Source organism: Clavelina lepadiformis, chromosome 7, assembly GCF_947623445.1.
Source record: "Clavelina lepadiformis chromosome 7, kaClaLepa1.1, whole genome shotgun sequence".
NCBI classification, from domain to species: Eukaryota; Metazoa; Chordata; class Ascidiacea; order Aplousobranchia; family Clavelinidae; genus Clavelina; species Clavelina lepadiformis.
The window spans coordinates 18,014,353-18,037,409 of NC_135246.1; the positions used below are offsets into that span (position 1 = coordinate 18,014,353).

The 23,057-nt window shown below is 37.9% G+C and overlaps 1 protein-coding gene across 6 annotated transcripts in view; it reads right to left on the reverse strand.

Annotated features, from left to right (window-relative positions):
* Nucleotides 1-23,057, reverse strand: part of LOC143466065 (titin-like) — a 51,286-nt gene that overhangs the window by 23,302 nt on the left and 4,927 nt on the right. For all 6 annotated transcript variants that reach the window (XM_076964665.1, XM_076964663.1, XM_076964664.1 and 3 more), the window contains exons 6-68: nt 22,249-22,374; nt 21,225-21,322; nt 20,967-21,138; nt 20,574-20,704; nt 19,175-19,313; nt 18,850-18,924; nt 17,860-18,048; nt 17,633-17,710; nt 17,282-17,473; nt 16,782-16,859; nt 16,493-16,693; nt 16,130-16,207; nt 15,731-15,940; nt 15,567-15,644; nt 15,166-15,357; nt 14,905-14,982; nt 13,663-13,854; nt 13,395-13,472; nt 13,022-13,219; nt 12,835-12,912; nt 12,456-12,650; nt 12,160-12,237; nt 11,828-12,019; nt 11,659-11,736; nt 11,392-11,577; nt 11,052-11,129; nt 10,715-10,903; nt 10,406-10,483; nt 10,060-10,323; nt 9,779-9,961; nt 9,237-9,314; nt 8,896-9,084; nt 8,749-8,826; nt 8,457-8,651; nt 8,175-8,252; nt 7,910-8,092; nt 7,600-7,677; nt 7,163-7,384; nt 6,929-7,000; nt 6,603-6,800; nt 6,350-6,427; nt 6,037-6,237; nt 5,797-5,874; nt 5,442-5,630; nt 5,222-5,299; nt 4,825-5,013; nt 4,595-4,672; nt 4,336-4,527; nt 4,138-4,215; nt 3,850-4,035; nt 3,374-3,451; nt 3,065-3,256; nt 2,882-2,959; nt 2,609-2,803; nt 2,446-2,523; nt 2,116-2,304; nt 1,922-1,999; nt 1,628-1,819; nt 1,409-1,486; nt 937-1,125; nt 756-833; nt 430-621; nt 190-267 (exon numbers count right to left, since the gene is read on the reverse strand). In XM_076964665.1, the coding sequence (XP_076820780.1) occupies nt 190-267; nt 430-621; nt 756-833; nt 937-1,125; nt 1,409-1,486; nt 1,628-1,819; nt 1,922-1,999; nt 2,116-2,304; nt 2,446-2,523; nt 2,609-2,803; nt 2,882-2,959; nt 3,065-3,256; nt 3,374-3,451; nt 3,850-4,035; nt 4,138-4,215; nt 4,336-4,527; nt 4,595-4,672; nt 4,825-5,013; nt 5,222-5,299; nt 5,442-5,630; nt 5,797-5,874; nt 6,037-6,237; nt 6,350-6,427; nt 6,603-6,800; nt 6,929-7,000; nt 7,163-7,384; nt 7,600-7,677; nt 7,910-8,092; nt 8,175-8,252; nt 8,457-8,651; nt 8,749-8,826; nt 8,896-9,084; nt 9,237-9,314; nt 9,779-9,961; nt 10,060-10,323; nt 10,406-10,483; nt 10,715-10,903; nt 11,052-11,129; nt 11,392-11,577; nt 11,659-11,736; nt 11,828-12,019; nt 12,160-12,237; nt 12,456-12,650; nt 12,835-12,912; nt 13,022-13,219; nt 13,395-13,472; nt 13,663-13,854; nt 14,905-14,982; nt 15,166-15,357; nt 15,567-15,644; nt 15,731-15,940; nt 16,130-16,207; nt 16,493-16,693; nt 16,782-16,859; nt 17,282-17,473; nt 17,633-17,710; nt 17,860-18,048; nt 18,850-18,924; nt 19,175-19,313; nt 20,574-20,704; nt 20,967-21,138; nt 21,225-21,322; nt 22,249-22,374 (8,595 nt within the window). The remainder of the gene's footprint in view (nt 1-189; nt 268-429; nt 622-755; nt 834-936; nt 1,126-1,408; nt 1,487-1,627; nt 1,820-1,921; nt 2,000-2,115; nt 2,305-2,445; nt 2,524-2,608; nt 2,804-2,881; nt 2,960-3,064; nt 3,257-3,373; nt 3,452-3,849; nt 4,036-4,137; nt 4,216-4,335; nt 4,528-4,594; nt 4,673-4,824; nt 5,014-5,221; nt 5,300-5,441; nt 5,631-5,796; nt 5,875-6,036; nt 6,238-6,349; nt 6,428-6,602; nt 6,801-6,928; nt 7,001-7,162; nt 7,385-7,599; nt 7,678-7,909; nt 8,093-8,174; nt 8,253-8,456; nt 8,652-8,748; nt 8,827-8,895; nt 9,085-9,236; nt 9,315-9,778; nt 9,962-10,059; nt 10,324-10,405; nt 10,484-10,714; nt 10,904-11,051; nt 11,130-11,391; nt 11,578-11,658; nt 11,737-11,827; nt 12,020-12,159; nt 12,238-12,455; nt 12,651-12,834; nt 12,913-13,021; nt 13,220-13,394; nt 13,473-13,662; nt 13,855-14,904; nt 14,983-15,165; nt 15,358-15,566; nt 15,645-15,730; nt 15,941-16,129; nt 16,208-16,492; nt 16,694-16,781; nt 16,860-17,281; nt 17,474-17,632; nt 17,711-17,859; nt 18,049-18,849; nt 18,925-19,174; nt 19,314-20,573; nt 20,705-20,966; nt 21,139-21,224; nt 21,323-22,248; nt 22,375-23,057) is intronic.

Below are 23,057 nucleotides of genomic sequence, written 5' to 3' on the forward strand. Positions count from 1 at the left end.
TGGTAGCATTAAGCAAACATTATCTTAAGGAAATATAAGCGAACTATGGAAGCGTTCTCAACTTTAAGGGCAAAACTTTATTAAACATTACAAAAAATTTACGTTGAAATCAAAATGATATAAAATAATTTGTAAGTCGTATGAAACCAATGGATGATTGATTTGAAATAGTCATAGATTTTTCCAAACCTTTAATGTCTGACCAGTATGCGACCACAAATGTTGTAGAGACCTCATCCACAGTCACATCAGTCGGTCTGGCAGGCACTATAGTTTTAATGACGTGCAGGTGATATGTGAGAATAATACGTACTTCAGGGTTTGCGAGAAAATAAAGTTAAATAAACACACACATGAATTTGGCCTTTAAAGAATCAACAAGAGCACTTTTAACCTTGCTTAACTAGTAAATCAAGAAAACAAAATTACGTGTTTGCTGACGAATTGCGTCGCTGGGACCACTGTATTGCTCTTTTTCACCGATTGCAATAATTTTGACGTCATAATTGGTACCAGATAATAAACCATCAACGGATATCTCTACTTCATTAGTCGTCTTGGTTTGAAATGTGACTACGTCAATGTCATCTGACGTAATATTGACGACATATCGACTTGCTCCTGCCAAAATGTCATTTAAAACATAAGCTTGTTCAGTATGAGGCAGTAAAACTTGGCTTTTACATTATGTTTTGCTTGCAAATTTGAAATAGGGGTAAACCGAACTTGGAAACATTAACAAAACAGTCAATCACCAATCGCAGGTTGCCAGTTCACCGTAAATGATGATGTACTTATCTCATTTAGAGTAACATCTGTCGGAGGAAGTGGTACTGTAAAAAATACGTCATTGATGATGATGTCATTCACTCGTTATACGTTTCTTGTTTTCAACAGAAACAAATTGGAAAAAGATAAAATTAACACGCCACCTACTGGTTTGTTTACGAAACGGTTCACTTCCTTCCGGGTTGATTTTCCCATCTTGTGAAACAGAGTTGACGATAATCTCGTACCAAGTCCCTGGTGTAAGAGAAGTGAGTCTGATGGACACCTCCTCGCTTTCTATCGTTGTTGTGTTGTTTGTAGCCAAATTTCTTGATATAACGCGATAGCTTGCGGCCCCTACAATTAAAAGATGAGTAAATATACCGAGATGTGTTTTCAAACTCTAAATATACGCAACTATTGAGTCGTGTGAAAATATTGATTCGTAAGTATACTACATGTGCTCATGTATAAGACTACGTATGTTTTAAAGAGAGACTTAATATTTTTTTGTGATAATAAGACAAGCGACAACAAATGTTTTTCTCTTTGCTTTTCCTTAAATAAATTACAAGGTTTGGTTGGAAAGGCGCAAAAGATTATGACAGTACGTATAAGCAAAACTATGAACAGCAGTGACCTTTAATTCTCTTCCAGCTTATACCGACTGAAGTCGTCAAAACTTCACTTGCTATGAGGTCGGTAGGTGTTGCAGGTACTTGTAGAAAACAAATGACATTTACTTTACTCATTTTCCGTAGTTAGAAAAAATATGATTAACAGAAGAACATCGAAGGGAAAATGTGTTAAATTTTAACTCTAAACTAGGGAATCCCCAGCCTTGCGCTTGTAAACTTACAGAGAGTTAGGCTGACCACCTGCCCAGCTTCACTCCGTTGACCCTCTACTCCAACCGCGGTGATACTGATCTCATAAATAGTCCCAGAACTCAATGGAGTAAACGAAGCCAACGTTTTATTTGTCGTCACGGTAGATGGTAAGATTGCGGCATCGTCTGATGACGTAACTGCCACCTCATATTTATCGGCTCCTACGAATAATTATGATGTGTTTGCTGGACACAACATGCTCAACGTACGAAACTTTGAAAAAGGCAATGAAATGGTGTAAATGCGAACAATTAGCCATTTACCGTACACCGCTTTCCACTCCAAAATAATAGAGTTGGTGTCTGAGTTCACAACTTCAATGTCTCCTGGAGGGCTTGGCACTGAAACAATAACACAATCTCTTTGAAAGATACAACCCGCTTAGTCTTAAGTGTGTATTAAGTGCTCAGCATGCCATAGGCTATGATAAGTGAATGCAGTTTTTTGACACCATTACCAGTTTGCCTTCGTAAAAGTCTGCTGCCTTCTGGGTTCTCACGATCCTTTATTCCAAAAGAGAAAATAGAAATCTCATACCAGGTTCCGGGTTGGAGGGAACGAATCACGATGCTTGCCAAGGCACTTGTATACTGGATAATCTCATCGTTGTTCACATTTTTCAATGAGATGCGGTAACTAACTGCTCCTGAAAGTCCAGTAGACAACTCAAACCAACAAGGTTACAAAATAGCATGCAAATTGTCCTTACACACCTGCTTGCTGCATTTGCAAGATATTTCAAACATTAAAAACACACGACAATTCGGATATTATTTACAAAACCTACCCTTCACAGCTTGCCACGTGAGTGATATACTGTCAATCGTGATATCGACTGCGCGTAACTCCGTGGGAATGCCAGGAACTGCACAAAGAGAACGCCAAATACAAATATATTGTGGCAGTTAGCACCTTAAGATGTTCACAAAAATGCAAGTCATATTATGTACCTGTTGTTTCTCTTATTGGTGCTGAATCAACGCTCGTAATATTTGATGATGAAGCAGATTTAATTGTGAAATAATATTCCGTTCCCGACAGAAGATCGGCGAAAGTATAAGATGTCTCTGGCGTAGAAACAGTGGGATCGACTATTATGGCATCACTGTCGTCACTCCCAATCTCAATTATGTAAAACGCAGCACCTAAAAAGTAAAACTGAGTTGGTTAGGTCACAGCACTTACGTTTCAAACTGAAATACAACTTCATGACTCTGACGTACCGTTTACATTATTCCAAGACAGAGATAGTGAAGTAAATGTGACGTCATCAACTTGAATGTTTGAAGGTGCTTCAAGAACTGTAAATACGAAGTCAATTAGCCTAAGTTCGAAAATGACAATTAAAGATTACATTGCAAAATCTGATAGCGTACGGTGTAACTTCATATGTAATTTTGTAATACCTGTTTGCTGTGTTATCGGTTCGCTGGAGTCGGCATTGAAGAGATTGTTTTGTCCAATAGAGAAGAGACTAAACGTATAGACTGTACCAGGTTCTAAATCGGTTACGGTTGCAAACGGTTCATCTACCTGTAAGCTTCCCACTTCTGTACGGGTTGTCAATTCTCTTACCACAAGCCGGTAAGTCTCTGCGCCTGCGCAGCAGAAATGTTCACACTTGCATCAAAAAGAACTGTTGGCATCGAAAAGGATTATAAATGGGCCAGGTTTCAAGGAAAACTGTGATTAAATGTTTCATTAAGAAATTCTACCTTTGACCTTCGTCCATGCCAATGATATCTCTGTCGTTGTGATATCGGTGACGGTTGGTGGTTCCGGGGTTGCAGGTACTAGAGAAAAACACGTGTACAATTTAGACAAATGTTTCATGAAGTGCAGATATAAAGATTTCCTGGTTCTACAACTGTGGCTTTCGAAATGTGGTTTATTCTGGTCGAATAAGCATCAGTAACGTGATTTTTCTATAAAAACCTTTGATGCGGGTAAAACTATAAAGAAGTACTTAAAAATAGGATCCAACAAAAATTACAACACTGCTGTATTTTTTCGATTGACGTGCCGCTATATTGAAAAGTTTAGTGATTATAAATGTCGTGGATAAACAATTGAATCAAATTCACGAACATTTGCATCAAAGAGATAACATCAACAACTTTTAGCTGAAACAAACTTCTTGACATTGGAATCAAAACAACAATGACCGACCGATTATGAAAATACTTAATACCTGTCATGTAATTTACTTCTGGGCTAGGCTCGCTTACACCATCCATCTCTCCGATTGCCTTGACAAGGAATGAGAACCAAGTTCCGGGATTAAGCCCGGATATTTTGACAAATGTCTCGGTCGTTTCGAAGACGTTGATTTTGTCGCTTTCGTGAGATGAAAATTCCACTAAGTATCTGGCGGCGCCTGAAACCGACAAAAATCAAAATCGCATAAAACCTGAACAAGACGACCACTTACCCCGGTGACGTGACGAATTTAACACGTGCGTTTTACACATACACCCACCTGCTGATGGTTCCCACGACAAAGTTATCTCCGATGTTGTGACGAGAGCTCTAGACAACCCAGTTGGCGGAATAGGATCTGTGAAATAATTCGTAATTTGGAGTACAGCTGAAACAAACCCTCTGGAACAGATTCTGAGATCGATTTTAACTTGATAGCTGGAAAACAAACTAAACCAGATTCTTGCCAGGCCCAAACCTGTTTGCACGCTAAGCTTGTCACTAGACGCCTCATTTCTTCTGTCCTTTATACCGATGGTGAAAACCGCGAATTCGTACCAGGTTCCTGGCTGTAGCCCGGGTACACTTATTTCAGTTTGTGACGTCATAAGAGCACCGGGAGCTCCATCAGTGCCACGTGCACGGTAAATGATCTGATAGCTCATAGCACCTTGATAAGAAGACACGCTTCAAACAATGTCAGGTGGTCACACAAAAGAGCTAAGCAAACGTGTTACCTCTGACTGGTTGCCATCTTAAGTTTACCGAATTTGTGGTGATAATGACACTTTCAAAGTCGGATGCAGTTGTTGGAACTACAAACAAAAAGAGCCTTTGTTCTAAGCGTTGTATGCTATATCATATAAGCAAAAAAACCCTGACCTGACAAGAATCAAACACACGAAAAACAAAAAAAAACGGAAGAGATTTCAAAATATAAAGTTTGAAAGTTTAAGCACAAACATACGCGTCGTTTCTTTAATCAGGACACTTTCTACGCTAATTTGTCCTTTTTCACCGACACTTTTTAACGTGACGCTATACTGCACGCCAGGTGAAAGGTTAGTCACTATTAATGTTGTGACGTTGGTAGCCAAGGTAACAGTAGAATCACTATTGATTGCCGATTTCACGGCAATAACATAAGATGCAGCACCTGAAAAATATTAGTTGCACTAGTTACATTTAAAACGATTTAAATAATCATTACTTTATAAGAAACCTTTTTATAAGAAACTCTAGGTGGTCTCTTTCAGGTAACCTAAGAAGTTCATGTATTAAGCCAACTCAAAGTGAAAAAACAATTCTTCAAACTTCTCGAAAAGTATCTTCCCTGAAAGGCAGAGGGTGACAACATTACTCACCGTAAACGTTATTCCATGTTAGAAGGAAGCTTTCTGTTGTGACGTCACTGATATTGATCCGGCTAGGAGGAACAGGTACTGAAAATACACTGCGGTTCAAAAGTTGCCCTTAATTACCTTTGTCATAAGTCTGTTTTATCAATAAAAGTCGCCTTTGAATGAGAAATGTATTATTTTTCCACAAAATGTAAGCAAACGCGCGGTTTAGAGTTTATTTTACCTGTCTGAGCTCTGGCAAATACTTTTTCATCTGAGTTTTCCTTCGACATAGCTCCAATGGAAACAACATTGAACTGGTACCATCGCCCTGGCATCAAATCATTTACAACTGCCGACTGGAGGTCTGTCGCGTGACTAAAGATTGTGTTGTTATCCATGTCTTTAGCTATCAGATTGTAACTTTCATAACCTGTTTGAACAGAACAGGTTTCATAACGTCATATTTACACAAATAACTACATACATATCATACACGCTACGTACATAACATAAATCAATGCTAAGTATGTACAGTACATCATACTTGCTTTAACTAACTTTAAAGACACTTGAATTAAAAATTTTTGAGTAATTACCATGTGGATCATTCCAGCTAATTTGAATCTCTCTCGCTCTTACGTTTTCAATGACGATCATAGAAACAGGAGACGGAACTAATTAAAAAATAAACAGGAAAACGTAAAAGAATTTGCTACAAGGCTGTTTCCAACATTCGAAACCGATGACCAGACTTAATTAGAAAGTTAATATAATTAAGATCCATTCTTTATCTTAAACAAAGACGGTAAGTCTGGGTAGTGTAGTAGTCAGTGTACCGGTTGCAGCCTGCGCCAGACTCTCCACACTTTGGATGTCGTTTTGTCCTAAAGAGTTTAGCGTTATGTTATACACCGTGCCTGGATGTAATGGACCTGCTTCAAATATCGTATCTGTAACTCGGGAATCGCCAAAGTTGGCTACCGTTCGGATGTCAGTATTTGGAACTTGTACAATTGTGAGGTTGTATGAAAGAGCACCTACAAAAAATATGTTTAATTAGTCTAAATGTTTCAAAAACGTATTTAATGAAAACATATGGCAGCATGGTTTGCGATAAAGGCTAACTGTGGATATTTCTGATATTCTCACCAAAAACTTCATCCCAACCAACTCGAAAAGATTTTGTGGTGAAGTTCATAATACGAAGGTTACTCGGCGTTGCAGGGACTAAAAGGAAATTCAAAAAGCTTTAAGAATTCCTACAACTACTCGCATCCCAATGAACAGTTCAAAACGATTCAAAAACTTTTTGAAGCCTGTTGTGGTTCCTATACGATAGACATGTTTATGCAGTGACAAACAAAAACATCAATTTTAAATTGAATTGATTCAACTATCCTACTTGTCTGAATAAGAAGATCTTTTGTCGACTCAAGACTTCTTTTATCACCGGCACCAACGGAATATACTTTAAAAAGGTAATAAGCTCCTTCGATTAGATCGTTTACGGTGAGGTTGAAAATTGATGACGTAAGAGTGAGCGGTTGATCAAGAACATCACTTTCCACCACGATGACGTATGTATGTCCCAACCATTCGTCTGAAGTAAAACAATTTAGTGGGTTGGAAAAATTAGTTTGCTATCAAAGTCGAACTTAAAAGTTATTACAGTTTAAAGCAGTTTTCTTAAACGTCATTATTTCACGAAAAAAGATAGTAACTTTATACCTGGCTGGTATTCTATTGTTATGGATGTTGTAGAGCGTTCTGATAAACGGACATATACCGGTGGTTCTGGGTCTTTTAAAATAAAACATTTCGGATTACAGAAATAGAGCAGAACCTTTTTTAGAATTTTTAGCATATGCTAACTGTAACATGCAATATCTGATGTTTTATAAAGCATCATATCTCAAACAGAGATTCCATGATTAAATACCGATCAATTACTGAACAACTCACATGTCGAAGAATTTACGGATATAACATCATCGGCATATTGTGCCTGCATGCCAACAGTGCGCAGCGCAAACGTGTAAGAGATTCCCGGTATCAAAGATGAGTATACGATCCTGGTATCGAACGTCTCTGTGACACCATAAAGACCTTCTTCGTAGAACGGTAGAGTTATTACGTAGCTAGGATCTAGTTCTGTGTCCAATTTCACTTCAAAATAGGATCGACCTGTAAATAACTGGTCGTATTATAAATGAATCACGTCGAGACAAATGAAGAAAGGCTAATTGTGCTTCCCAACATACTCACGTTTAAAAATTTTCATTAAAAAACAGAAACTAAATGAAGCAAAATTTTAAAAAACTCAGATAAGAATAAGTTGAGATTTTTGCTATATCTAATGCTATGTTCATGTATAAAAGCACAAATGCATTAGGACCGACCATAAACTTCGTTCCAAGATAGAGTTATGGTGTCGGTTGTTTCTTCAACCACGGAAAAAATTTTCGGTACAGATGGAGCTAAAATGACAAAATACTCACTTCTTGATTTCCAATTTAAAAAGGCTTGAATACGAAACATAAATAATATAGCATACTGTGCATCACAGAAGTAATAGACGAAACGGAATATCTTTGCAGTGAACTTCACTAACATAAATGTGATATGTCTAGTTAACTTTTAGCCAATAAATACGACGTTGTTTATGTTAACATTTCGGGAATAGTCGCTATCTTTCCAGGCTATTCGTACCTGTTTGTATATCTAGTGAAGGACTTGCTTCGAAACTCCTTTTATCTCCTTTACCAAGAGAATACACCTCGTACGAATAAAAAGTGCCAGGTTGAAGATCATGATGCATAAATCGATTCACTTCTATCTTTTCAGCACTCGAATCAATCTCTCCGTTTACAAGAGCTTCGAAGCTTAGAGCACCTGTATGTGCAGTGACATATAAAATGAAATATTCCACTTTTTGTAAGAACATACAAAAATTTTAGTTCGACAAAACTTTTACCTTCCGGTATATCCCAAGTAAGTGTCAAAGTCGTTGACGTCACAGCCACCAAAGTTGGTGATGTAGGTCTGTTGGGCACTATGTTAAGACAAAATAAATCAATAAAATAAAACTGAAATCATTACAGTTGACATGCGCTGATCATAGACGAATGTTGGCAATTTAGTTTTACAAAATGCTTGCAAAAGAGCTGCAGATCTGTGGTAGCTATCATGATGGATAACGTACGGAATAAATGCCAGAAAAATACACTAAATCAATTGGAAAACATGTGTTACTCACAAGTGATCTCATTAAGAATAGAAATAGAACTATTTCGGTTTTCTTGCTCTCCCAGGGTTTGTCCCCCGATCCGATACTCCGTTCCGGGTAGAAGATTTTCAAATGTGAGATCAAGACTCTCAGTGACAATTAAAGTTACTAAAGAATCTGGAGAATCGCTGATTGGTTGGATGCTAAATCTGTACGACGACGCTCCTTGAAAAAAATGCGTAGTTTAAGTTATTAGTTATTGTTAAAGCAAGCTTGTTCAAATCATCAAATTCTACAATATTTTGCATCCTGTTTCTTTCACCTCTTTGCTCTTCCCATGAGAGGGAGACAGATTCGTTCGTGATGGAATTTACTCTCAAGCTTCCAGGTGGTGTTGGGACTAAACATAAAAATAAATGAAATTTGTCGACAGTCTCCATACTTTTTCAAAGGTTCCACAATGTATTACCGGTTTGAATAATAATCACAGGGCTTCCAATCAAACTTCGTCTGTCATTAACCCCAATGGAAAAAACGGTAAAGTTGTACCAGTAACCCGCCAGCAATCCATTAATGGCAATGCTGGAAGTTGAAGTCGAATTGTGGAAGTTAGGCGTATGATGTCCACTTTGGACGAGGACCTCGTATGACTCGGCCCCTGTGTGAAGGTTATTAAAAGCCAGCTTTACATATAGTCTACATTCTAGTTATGTGGTCTAATGCACTTTTTATGTGACATTTTGTATCAGAAGAGAAGCGCTGCACGCATTTAGCAGTGATCACAAAAAATCTTTCGTTCAAAGTTTGCACCTTTGATGTTTTCCCACTCCAAATCAACACGGCTGCTTCTTACGCTGGTAACCTCGATGTTTGAAGGATGTTCAGGAACTGAAAAAAGTTGAAAAATGCAAAAGTAAAAACTTTTTGCACAATTAGACTTGATCAACGATGCTCCTTCAAGAAGTTCAAATTTATGTGTGGAAACTTTGGCCAAAATTAAAGATACAAAAGACCTGAAGGAAACTGGAATATTTAGAACACGTGTTGCTAAGACTTGTGGGTTCCTAACATAATTTTTACGCAAGAATAACCCTGGCCACTAAGTTATAAAAAACTCTTATCTATACATGAAATTGTACACACTTATTAACATTACTTTTGATAACTGCTAAATCTCCTGAAATCGCTTAAAAAGCTTTAAAAAGATAAAATAACGTTGACAGCTCAGGGATGAAATGTATACAGAAAAATATCTATATAACGTTTTTTGGTTTCGTTCTTACTTTTTGAGTTTTGTTAAATTTCACATTTGAAAAACTTTATACCCGTTTACAAACGTTACAGGCACTTACGAGTTGTTTCTCCAACACTTGTAGCCTGTGTGCTTAGCACGTCTTCATCACCAATTGATTGCAGTGCGAACGTATGGAAAGTGCCCGCTTCCAGCCCAGTTACCTTAAAGGACGTTAACGTAATCCTGAAGTTCACTTCGTCAAGCTCGTCTGACGTCACGGTTAGGAAATAAGCAGACGCGCCTGCATATAAATAAAAAAAAGAAATTCAAACTTTCGTTTCGACCATCAACAAAAAAAACTGGTTGCAAATGATTTACAAAATAAAAGGAATAGTTCACCTGTAGCGGGTTCCCATATTAGTTCAATAGACCTCGTATCAACTGACGTCACGACTAGAGAATCGGGTGGATCAGTGACTGTTTGCTGCATCACAATGTCGGATAATTCTATGCTCATGCGGTCTCGAGGTCCAACAGACTGAAGTCGGACAGAATGTCTTGTCCCAGCCTTCAAGTCGGTGTAAACGAAAGCAGACTCGTGGGCGATATGTTCGTTCCTTTCTCCGTTTTCGTCTTCGGTGAAAACTCGATAACTTAAAGCCCCTACAAATTTAAATACATTGCAATAAGAAAACGTTTTAAGAAACACTCAGGATAACACCTTTCATTGATAAAGTTTTCTAACCTGCAGCATCAGGCCAGTCATACGTGATCGATGACGTAGTTGCAGCAACTACCAGCGGCGAAAAAGGGGTATCCGGTCCTAGGGAAGTATTGCAAAATTAATAATTTGTATCCTTGATTACAGACAAAGTAGAAAAACATAAAGTCGTGTATCATTATACCAATAGTATTTAAGTGTCTATTATTACAATTTACTTTTATAGCTACACGAGGGGTAGTTCAACAAGCTTAATATTTCCAAATTCATAATCGAATTCGAATTCAAAAAACAAAAACTAATTGTTTTAAACAATAAAAGGTCACATTGTACTTGTCGCATCTTTAAATTCTGGATGCGCTTCGCTTTCCAGTCCTTCACGTCCAACAGCTCGGATGTCAAAAGCGTATTCTTGTCCTGGTTCCAGATCCTCCAACAAGACTAAAGTGCCAGTACTCGGAATGGATTGGAAAACTGGACCGTCGCTGAATTCAGCGACAAAGACCGTGTACGAAATAGCACCTTTATAGAAATTGTTTAACGAAAATACTCTCTGAAGTTTTATTCAATTTCTGACAGTGAAACGTCAAATACAAATTGAATTTTCATTTCATATTTGTTTCAAAATAAGTTATATTAACAAAACTATAATTTTACAAAAAAAAATCACCTTTCACGGTGCTCCAAGACAGTTCTAAGCTCGTAGTAAGAACATTGTGGGTCGCTATATCAACAGGTGGTGAAGGTGCTAAAAAAGAAAACATAAAACATTTCATTAAATGTTTCGGAATTTTATTATTCAAACACTTATCAAAATTAGTCAAACTACTACCATTCTATTTAGTATGAATGACTAAATACATGTATGCGGCCCTCTTTAATTGTTTTCAACACAAGTGTTACAACAGTTTGCGTTTATTGTTTACAGGACCTGAAAACGTTTACTTTATGCCCAGAGTAACTATTATGTTAAAGGGTTGAAAGCAAAAAGATATGTACGTTTTGCTCACCCGTATAAACTGAGCTGTTGCTGCTGCCTCGTGGATTCCTTCTATTCAGTTTTCCGATAGCGAAGATGCTGAAAACGTATTCAGTTCCCGATTCCAAATCTCCAACGTTCAATTCATTTTCCTCTACTGAAATTTCTTGGACACCAATTGCTTGGCTGTTGATACTCACAGCGTAACTTCGCGCGCCTAAATGTTATGAAAATCATTTAGATATCTTTCACATCCAAGCACTAACTTATGTGTTTCTGTTTGTTTAAATCTGCTTACCCTTTACTTCATCCCATTGCAGTTTCAAGCTATGCGCGGTTACTTCAGAAATCGTTGGTGCATTTGGAGTATCAGGATCTACAAGTGAACAAGATTATTGCTTCGCATAAGTCGTGGCTCAGTAATAGATGCTGTGAGCACTGCGCAACGATTGACATAGAAATCTTACTCGTTTCCTCCTGCACAGGTAAACTTCTTCGGCTGGAACGACGAAGCTGTTCACCAATTGACGACAGTTGAACCGTATACTGAGTACCGGGCTCCAACCCAGTAATTGTCGTTGATAAATCCACTACTTCAAGTGGTTCTAACGCATCCTCGGTGTCTTCGTTTGTTACATGCACTTTGTATGCAATTGCGCCTAAAATCAACAGAAAAAAAGGCTTGATTACGACTGAATGGAAACGAAATAAAATAATATAACAGATCTATTATAAAAAAATTAGTTTTGAACTGTTGGAGGTTCTTCTTATTTTACGCAAATCACGCATCATCACTTACCAACTACATTGTTCCATCGAACTTCTATTGTCGTATTTGATATATCTCCAAACTCCAAGTTCATCGGGGCAAGTGGAACTGAAAAATCGTACTGTCAGTTTTACCTCCGTTTGCAATGAGTAATTAGTAGCAAGTTATGTCACACAATTTATATTAAAGTTTTCTGCCGTTTTTGCAAATATAAAAATAAGATATTTGGTTATATTGATGTCATTGAACGGTAAAACATAATCTTCTTACTACTATATAATCTCCAAATTCCATACATTTTGTGAACAACATTCAATGCATCTTACCTGTTTGTGTTCGAACCACAACGCTGTTGTTTTCGTTTGTTCTGTCTCTAGTTCCCACCGAGTAAACGCTCAAGTTGTACCATGTGCCTGGAAGTAGGTCGTTTAGCTCTACGCCGTTAGATGGCGTCTTAACTTCCCATGCCGTGACGTTGGAAGGTGCGTCTTGCATCACTTCCGCAATGTACATTGTGGCCCCTGAGTATGGGGAAAGAAACCGTGACAGGTGGCTACCGTTTTTCAAGAAAGTCGTGAGAAAAAACGTGGCAAACGCCTTAACGCGCATGAATTGTCCGGAACTGTACTATGAACGTCATTTGTAACGAACATTTACAACGACACATGTGATTGAATTTGTCAGCATAAGAAATGCTGTTTTTACCTTTCATGCTATCCCAGGCCGCAGTAATACGCGATGACGTAACTTTTTCTATGACTGGCTGGTTTGTAGTTTCGGGTACTGCCAAACAGAAAGTTAAACAGTTATATAACACACCATAATATAATCTTTAAAACTAAACAAGCTTTTTAATCAATGCTTTTATCCCATACGTCTTCATTGACCTTACATGTGTTGTCGCTGACCAGTTCGCTTCTGTAGCTGACCTGCTCCTGAAAACCGATCGATCGAACCTCGAAGCTATAGCGGGTGCCTGCATCCAAACCGTACACGACCCCGCTAGTAGTCTGGTTGACACGAATTGTGATCTCCTTTGTCTTGGCGTCTTTATCAGTGGTCCATGCTCTTATAAGGTACCCGATTGCTCCTGTGAAGTACATAATGAATAAAGAATCAAGATTTGAACATGCTTCTAAATAAAAGTTTGACACACAAAAATTTTTTCTGTTTTTAATTGAGTAATATGTTAAATTACTTGCATGTTACACTCATCTACACAGCAGGTATTACAAATTAATAGGGATTCTTACTTTATTACTCACCCCATCGCTCAACCCAGACAACCTTAAAGGAACTTGATGTTGCTTCTCTTAACTTTAAATTGGCCGGTGGGTGAGGAACTGAACATAAGATATTATAATAAGGATAAATTAGCAATAGGTTATATACCTCCTTTCCTCAGGAAGGAAAAGGTTCAACATCAAAAACGGTTAAATAAATAGGTAGTAAAACTGCAGAAATATTTTGAGTTTTGTATAACGTAGCTGAAACTTAAGATTTGCAGGAAGCGTCTAATGTTGTTGAACTTACCTGTTTGAATATACAAAGTGTTGCTTCCCATGTTGCTCACCCTTTGCGAGGCATCTCTGGAGTGGACAGTGAAATTATACCAAGTTCCAGGACGTAGTCCATAAGCACGAAACCGCTCACCGAAGGTCGTGTTAAAAATGATATTGTAACCTTCCTCTCTTGAAACAGCCACAATCTGATAACTGCCGGCGCCTGCACATGTACCGAGATGCCACATACTCAACAAGCAGGTAAGATGTCGCAGGAGATTTTTTCGTGTTTTGTTTAGAAATGATTATTATTTACGTGTTTAGTGTTAGGGCTTGCAATACGTAGCTGCCGCAACTTCATATCAATGTTTCTCAAGCGCGGTGGCTGTACATTGGATGCGATTCGCACACATTTGTAAGCACTTGCACCTGTCAAATATATTTGCTTTTCATTTTTTTATGGCCGCATTTGATATACGACAAAATGGCCTTTGACTGGCTATGTGCACCTAGCAGCACATTTACACCGTGTGAGTGGTCACGCTTGGATCGTGGTTCTGAGGACAACAAAAACTGCAGGCTACACATAAAGAAACATATCAGTGTGAAATACGACACATTAACGTCTTTAATAACCACTAAAAAGCCACAGAAAAGGATTTAGGCTTTAGGCAACATTTAAAGTATCAGAAGGGTTGCCATACCGTCCTTATTTCCAAGATTTGTCCTAGTTTTCGTGTTATTTTTGAGTTGATGGCAACCCTGGGTATCAATGGATTTTAAACTGAGTTTGATAAATCAGTCCCTGGTTTTCGGTGAAGACCAAGGCATACACGTCGTGTGTATGATGCATGTTTTTGAATTCTAACAAAGGGTGTGTTAAATTCACGATTGAAACTTCCAAGGTTCATTACGTCCAATATGTCACTCACTGGTGTAAGATGAGATAAAAATCTGTACCGGGTTGAGAAATGCACCCTGACTGGAGTTAATGAAATGCCTCAAGCTAACATTGTAGACGTGTAGGCTACGGCTAAGCCTCAGAATTTCCGTTCTGACATCAACTATATCATTATATTATTAATTAACACAACTATGACGCTGCCGAGGAAAACGGATCCTGACACATTCAGTGTACAAATGATTATGGCGAATGCGTGTGCGTTTCCTTACGATTGCTTTACCGTGAGCCGACAATTGCATTCAGTGCACAGCAACCACCTCTACGGGGTAAATACGTCAACGAATTTGCAAATTGTTCAACGTAAATTACCTTTTACTGGATCCCATTCAAGTTCTACCACTGAGATGTTGACAACATTTGATCGCAAGTTAGTTACCATTCCCGGCACTGCAAACGTAAAGAAGCAATGCATATTCCCTGCTATTGAGCCGCCGAAGATTAACGCAAAGCTAATTAACTAATAAGTAACCAACAAAACTAATTAACTAAGATATTAACTAATTTGCTTAACTACGCAACTATTTTCAGAATAATGTGTTCAGTTTCTGAAGTATAATTATTCACACTTACCTGTCTGCTGATTGGTGGCTTTGCCAACACTGCTTCGCCTATCACCATGACCTAAACTTTGAACTTTGAACTCGTACTCGATTCCAGGCTCAAGGTCCTTAAGTTCAAATATCGTGCTGTTTGTGTAGAATTCCTTGAGGTAAGGTTTGTCAGGGTCCTCGCTTTTCACATAGACAACGTATGAAAAGGCACCTAAAAAAATATTTCTCTGGCTCACATGTTGTTGCAGTTTTTTCTGAAAGCCTGTAGTTATATATCTTTCTTTTTAAAATCATCACCATGACAACACGAACTAGCTAAAAACTGTATCCAGACAAACCGAGTAGATAAAGTTAGACAGAAAATTAACAAAACTTATTGTAATAATATACAATTATACACAAAGAGAAACAACGTTTTACCTTTCACTGCGGTCCAGCGATAGGTCAACGATGTGGTCGTAACTCTCCAAAAATATCCAGCAAACGGAGGGGCAGGAACTAAGATATTGAAAAGTTAACATATATATTAATTTACTTATTAGGTTATATCAACAAGAAAAGTAAAAACTGACGCAGTCATTTACCGGTTTGTTCCATTAACATAGGACTTGGGTTAGGGTTAACTTTTCCAAATCGATTTTTAGATTTAATCGTGACGTTGTACCAAACGCCAGAGAAAAGTCGAGTTATTACAACATTGGAGGTGCTGGAAACCTCTACAAAGGGATCAAATGCCTCCAACTCTACCTCGGGTCCGGCAAGAGTTCCGGTTTCCACTATGTAGCTTGAAGCTCCTGAAATGAAATATATTTTCTGTACAATATGTAGCAATATACGGAAACACAGTCTTCAGTAAGTATTGCAGCCAGTTAACCAGATTTTTGATTAAAGTTTCCAGGCTTTACCAAGGAAGGTTTTGGGAGTTCTAGAAACGGAAAAACCAAAAAAAAACCTGACCAAACTTTTCATACAATCTTTGGTACCTTCAACAGGGTCGAATTCTATTTCGATGAGGGTCATATTGACGTAAGTTGTCCTGGGTAGAGTTGGGACTGCAGCATCTGCAGAATCAAAACTCAATGCATGAAATTTATCCAATTCGTTGTTTCAACTTAGTTATCGAAAGCTTATTGTAGAATATTATAAAGAAAATATTACAAATGAAATAAATATGGCTAAAAACACAAGTAACACATCCGCCTAAACTTTTTTGCGAACATACAGCGTTAAACACCATAGACCTAAGTAATTGCACATAAATGTAAAAGGCATTGCTTGAAGAAAAGTTTGTAATATTACACAAGGCTTAATTTTGTTAAAACTGTTTGGAAATGTTATTTATTTACATGTTGAATCCTGGACTGATACGCTCGTTTCACTTTCTTGCCCTTGTTGACCTTCAGCCATGACTCGAAATTCATACAACTCAGCCGGGATAAGCCCGTTCACAACCGCCGACGTCAGGGAAGAATTGGATGTCCGCATGATAGCGCCAGTGAGATTCCCGCCGGATATTCTTTCAGTTAAAACGTGATACACCTTTGCGCCTGCAACAAAGTGAACAGTTGTGAAAAGCAGTTTCAGTTGCAACAAACTAGTTTTTGTTTGATAATTACATTCACGTGAAATCATCACCTGTCACTGCGCTCCAGATAACTTCGATAGAGCTTTCTGTTGTTGCTCCTGTGGTTACGTTGCTGGGGGCAATGGGAACTAAAAATAGGCAACCATGTTTACCTTAAATGCATACCAGGGGCAACTAATTTAAAAATACAACCTTGCGAGTTAGAATGAACATGACAGAACAAAACATGAAAAACGCAGGGCCGGCTCAAGCAAGCGCCGGACCCAATGTAAGAACTGATGCCTTATGCGTTTACGTTTAGACTCCTTGTCAATGTTAAACAAGTTAATTTAATAATAATAATAAAAACGTAAACCAAATATTTGCTTCTGAGAACAAACTGGGAATTAACTCTGTGATTAGCTAAATTGTTATTTTTGTTTTGGTGCTAAGCAACGCGGGGCCCAACGCAGTCACAACTTTCAGCATTAGCCTATAAGGCCGGCTCTGAAAAAAATGAAATTACCAGAAATACAAAGCGACTTGACATGAATAAGCACGCGTCACCTACCGGTTTGCACAGCTAACGGATAAACGACGTTCAAATCTATGGCGTCGTTTCGACCGATCGAGTAGATAATAAATCTGTACCAGGTGCCAGCTTTCAATCCTGAAGTCGAAAACTCGGTATCTGTGATGTCACTTTCCACGCGGTACGTAGGATCCTGTCTCGATCGGACGGTGACCCTATATGCGACCGCCGCTGTACCACAGCAAACAGATTTTATTTTAGAGTGTAGAAGTTAAAACAATACAAGTGAGTAAGAAAAGTCTTAAGCACGCATTAAGTTCAATGAATTCATTCCAGAATTTAATAAATTGAAAACGTCCGAACGATGAGAAACCAAGTGTAGTGGCTCACCATTCTGAATCCCCCATCGCACTGATATTGATGTCGTTGTCACGGCAACCGGTGTTACGTCGTCAGGGTTGGTTGGTGCTAGATAAACAAGTTTTAAAAAGTTAAATAATAAATGTACAATCGTACTTCAGTTTGTTAGCGTCTATGATTTTTATTAAAATTGTTTAGCTTCATAATCACAAATATCGTCATTAAATGTCCGTTAATGTAACAACATGGCACGCAACCTGTTAAAGCCGAAACGCGAGAGCTATTTCTACTGACGAGCCCTTTTTCTCCAACAGTGTAAGCGACAAATTCGTATCTCTGCGACGACTTTAGGGAGTGAACTCGGTACCTTTCAACAAGTATGTTGGAAATCACCCGTTCTGTATCTGCTTCTGCATCTCGAATGATTAAGGTGTAGGATTTGGCACCTGAAACAAAAAATAGATAATGATCAACTGAGATCAACATTTATACAGTAACGTTGATAACAAGTTTGTATCTACATACGCTTTATTGCCATGTGATGCCATTAAAGGGGTATCTTTAGTGGTCAAGTAATATTTGCAACTATAAAAACTTCTGTGGGAGAGTTTTTGTACTGTGGCTTTCGGTCTATGGGTCTTAAATTTGAAACATATATCTGCGCTACTGCTTGTACTGTGAAATAAGATTTACAAAAAAGTACAATCCGAACATGAAACTTTCAGGAAATTTAAACAAACTATTGTTTGAGAGATTCTCAACGTCGCACTAAAGGTAAATATCCCATTTTATGGAAGTTAGTTGTGAAAGATTTGCATTACGTGATCACGTGTTCATTTTTCTGATAATTCAGGAGAATGCAAACGCAACAATTTTAGCATTTCTAAGCTCCCAACAATACCGTAGTGTTAAGGCGACTATTTATGTCGCAAGCGTGAGGATTAAATCTATTTAAGTGTAAGATTCTATTGTATAATGTTACAGCCAGTATATTTACATCAAACAAACAGAAAAATATTGCGGAAATTGCGTGTGCCAAAAATGAACGAAAACAGGAAGACGGGATATTTTACGAGCATAACACTTTGTTTAAAGTCGACATTCTTGCTATAAGAGTATAATACTTCCAAATTTAGGTAAAAAATCTTCTAACAAGCTGTGAATTTTGTGATACTTGTATTCTGAAATTAAGAATTTAAAGAAACACGTAAAACATTTCTGACTTGCAAAAGTATCATAAAATTTACCTTGAACTTTCTCCCAAGTAACTCCAATCGTTGTGGGTTTAACGAGAGTAATCACCAACACCGGAGGGTCGGGAACTGCGACAAAGAGGTAGTTTATGAAATCAAAATGTGGTTCATACAAGCGATATATTGTAAGTTAAATGGTAAGATCGGTTGCCACAATAGCGCTTAACACGATTGCTGGCTTCGTTGTCCTTTGTTTTGTCGGATTACATGAACTAATTCGGGCGGAATCCGATTACATAACAGCTTTAAAAACTAAGAAACATGGTCAACGGCAAGTTGGAAAGATGGAATTTTCCGAAAAGGAACTATCTGCTTTTACCTGTGGTAAAAGTTACAGGGTCACTCTCCTCGCTTCTAAGCGCAAACGACAATGTTGACACCGTGACCCGGTACCGAGTTCCTGAACTGAGCCCTGTTATTGTGACGTTGGTGGCGAAACTGCGAAATCCTGTGACGTCCTGTAAGTGGGAAAAATATTAAAAAGAATAATAGTTCGGGTCGTGTAATTACTTTTAAGTAGCGAACACTTTTTATGCAAAATTGTTCAAAAAGAAAGCAAATATATTATTATATGAGAACTGTTTAAAACATGTTTGTGCAAAAACGTATTAATTCGTGTGTAGGTATACAGGATTGCAAAACAGGAAATTTTCTCTATACGGTACATTGCAAAACTAAGTTTGATTGCTTGATGCTTACTATAATATGCACTTTTATCATGTTTCAATTGTTCCGTTTAATACAAATTTGTCCAGGCTTACGTTTTCTATAAGCAATCAATGTTAATGAATAGTTTGTTGTGGTAACAGTTGTTGTTTAAAACTTCTAGGGTAAACTTTTGTTCCACATTTCAAGCGAAGTTTTTGAAATTAAAAGCGGAATCATATCTTATCTCAACAGTCATAGGATCAGGCGCTATACCCGGTACAATTTATAGCAGCATAACAAGATATTTTCTCAATATTTAAAACATACGCCTGCACGTGGTAAAACTGGAAACGGTTGTGGGCCGGTTTACTGCGATTAATTAAAGGGCAACACTGTTTTATTGAGCTAGGTGTTTATTTTATCCAGTGTTAAACACTCCTTAAATATCTCCGAAGCTTTTCTCGTATTTCGTAAGGCGATTACGTGTTTATGCCTTCTGCAATGGCGTAATAACAAAAAGCCGCGAACAACAAAAGGGTAGCAGCATAAATTTCGCTAATCATAAAAAATTTGTTTGAGTGACTTCGAGTATCATCGATAAAAGGTGACGTGGCGTAAACAAAAGTAGGCGTTGCTTATTTTAGTTTAAAGCTGGGCAAAATTCCCCTTCAACCTGGTCATAACAGAAAAACGACCATTGTAGACAAGACTACGAAAACAAATTGCCATCGGCCAGTCGGAAATCCCTAAATTTAGGTTGAGATGTAGCGGAGTTTATTTTGGCAACAGAGCTCCGCTTCATTGCAGAGATTGCTGGATTTGTTTACAGTAACAATTATCACAATGACCGTCTCTTGCCATAATAAAAGGCGAGATATGTCCCATCAGGTGGGGCCGGTCGTTTACTTGTCACACCAAATACAGAAATAAACAAACAAATTCACACTTGCTTCTGATTTTCAATCAAAATCGCAAACTTTATAAATAAAAATCGAACAATTTTTAATTTTTTACCTTATCTTAAAAAGCATGCACAGTAAATATATGTTTATATGCTTCACAAAACGTACTGATGCATTATTCAATGACGTCAGTGTGACGTAGTAGCTCGAAATCACTTGAGTGTCGGAAGACCAGGAAATATGAACCGATGAGTTGGTGATTGTGGAATTGTCAAGTGTGATTTCGGGACTGGCAAGAGCTTGAAAAATAAACCAGAAAATGAAATCCTTAAAACAATATTTTTCTAGTAAAGTTGTTTGGACGGGCTGGCAGTGTTTACTGAACTAGGCCTAATAGCAAAAGGTAAACAAACGCATTTCCCGCATTGCGTTATTTATCAAAATGTTGCGACTGCTAAACCACCTTAAAACTTTTCAAAAAAAAATGGTTTTCAGAGCGCAATATATGGTAGCTCAAAACTGAAGAATGGGTAGACGACGATGTTTTCAGATAACCTTTACCTGTTGTGATAAGCACCCTAGATCGTGGACTCAACTGCCCAATATCGTCCCTAGCCCACACTTCAACCGTGTAAGTGGTCGCTTGTCTCAGGTTGGTGAAGAAAACTTGATTCTGCCTCAGCGGAATGTTTAGATGTTGTTGTAGAGTCCGACGGCCTCCCAAAGTTCGAACCTGTTAACCAAGAGAATCAACGATAAAAGGAAAAAATATTTGCCTTAGAAAAGGACAACTAACACCATCACATTAATTAATCTCACCGCAGCGAAATATCTCCTGGCAAACTCTTGTCGTGTCCACCTTATCCCAACAGAAGTGGTTTGAACGTCAAACACTTCCAAAACAGGCGCACCGAGTGCTGTAAGATCATAAATAGGCGTAATCCAAAAATTTATTTTACTTAAAAGTTTTACAATTAAGACCAGCATTAATGGTAATAAATCAATGCTACATTGTAAAGCAATGATTGTTAAAACGGGTTCGATTGAATCTTTGGATTTCGATGATTTAGTCTCAGACGCGGAGTTCTGAGAAGAGCTGGACACACACTATATTTGTGTAGAATACATGTTGTGGAATTATAACAAATGGCTGGTTGATTGCATATGTGGGAATTGTAAGATCTGGAGCCTCCACCAAGCCTAAGAGTCATCGATATATAGGCAAAACTTATTTGTCAGTCTCCAACACAATTTTGCAGGGTTTGGCAATTCGTTATAGTTTAACTTACAATGTCAGCCACTCTACAATGTAATTTTCCATTTCCGCAAGCCGTCGTCAACCAAAATTATGTTGCACCAATATTAAATAAACGTTTGACAAGTTTAGTAAAGGTTAATTCTTATTCAAAGGATTGATTATGACGTCAAGCAAACCACGCCCAGAGAAATGTTTTACGTATGAAAGGAAGTTAAACTTCACCGGTTTTCAACAATTATCGGCAACACTTTATTTTAAGAACGGGATTTTCACTAAGACTTTCTTCTATGAAAACCTTCATTCATAAGACATTCCGTTCAGCGCTAATTTCCACGCCGACTGTACGTCTTAATAAAAATATCAAGCAATCGTCAGTCATTCCACTGCCAAGATTGCCATCGCACATTGTGCATTATCATAAAGCCTACATTTACACAGTGTATGCGGACTTCATGTTGATATTTAACACAGGCGTTACAATTGTTTGCACAAAGCATGATTGTAACTTCAGTGTGGATGCAATTTGACTTTGAACTAGATTACAGGGTTGGATGATACGCCATCTACAAAATGCTCAAAACTTACGTGGCTTGCACATGACACTCAAAGTCGGATCGATCCTTCGGGTGAGATCTTGATATCTTCTGCTGAAGATTGTATATCGACTGGACGGCTCGCTGGCGATCTGGAGCATTTCCAAACGGTTTGCCGCTGCATTTCACAAGTAAGAAGGTTAATTCAATCTGCTCATACAATCATAACTGGGAAGTCAATCATAGATTCATTGCTGAAGTTAGTTTGAGCATACAGTAAAGTTCTCAATATCCAAAGCTGTCTTTACCACAAAAACCGTATAGTAAAGTGAAATCATTCGTTCCTACAATACCAGAAATACTCATAGCAATTCCCAAATATTTTGAGTAAGTGAGTGAGAAATCATGGATATAAATGCTCAGGTCGAAGCTAACATAAACAATATTAGAGGCTTGAAAAGTGAGAAATGTGAAAAATACATATGAAGAAACTGTTAAATGCGTATTGAGTATAAATGGTTTGTCTTTAAATGCACTTTAATTCCAAGCAATTTTCGGCTTCTGAGGCAAAAGTTTCTCTAATTCAAAATGCCTTCACTGCATTCAGATTTATAAGTTTAAGTATTTAGGAGCGATCGAGTTTTAAACCATTACTGTAATTTGTCTGTATCCCAATCAGGGAAAATAGGTAAAATTTATGAACGCAAAAACGAATGGGGCAATAACCCACCAGTTGCGTACCACACAAAATATACTGTATGCTTTATCAACGATATAATATTATGCTTAGACAATCCACTCATAGGTCATGAACCCTGTGATGGCACTCTGGTGAACAAATTTTCTTGTATACGTTTATTT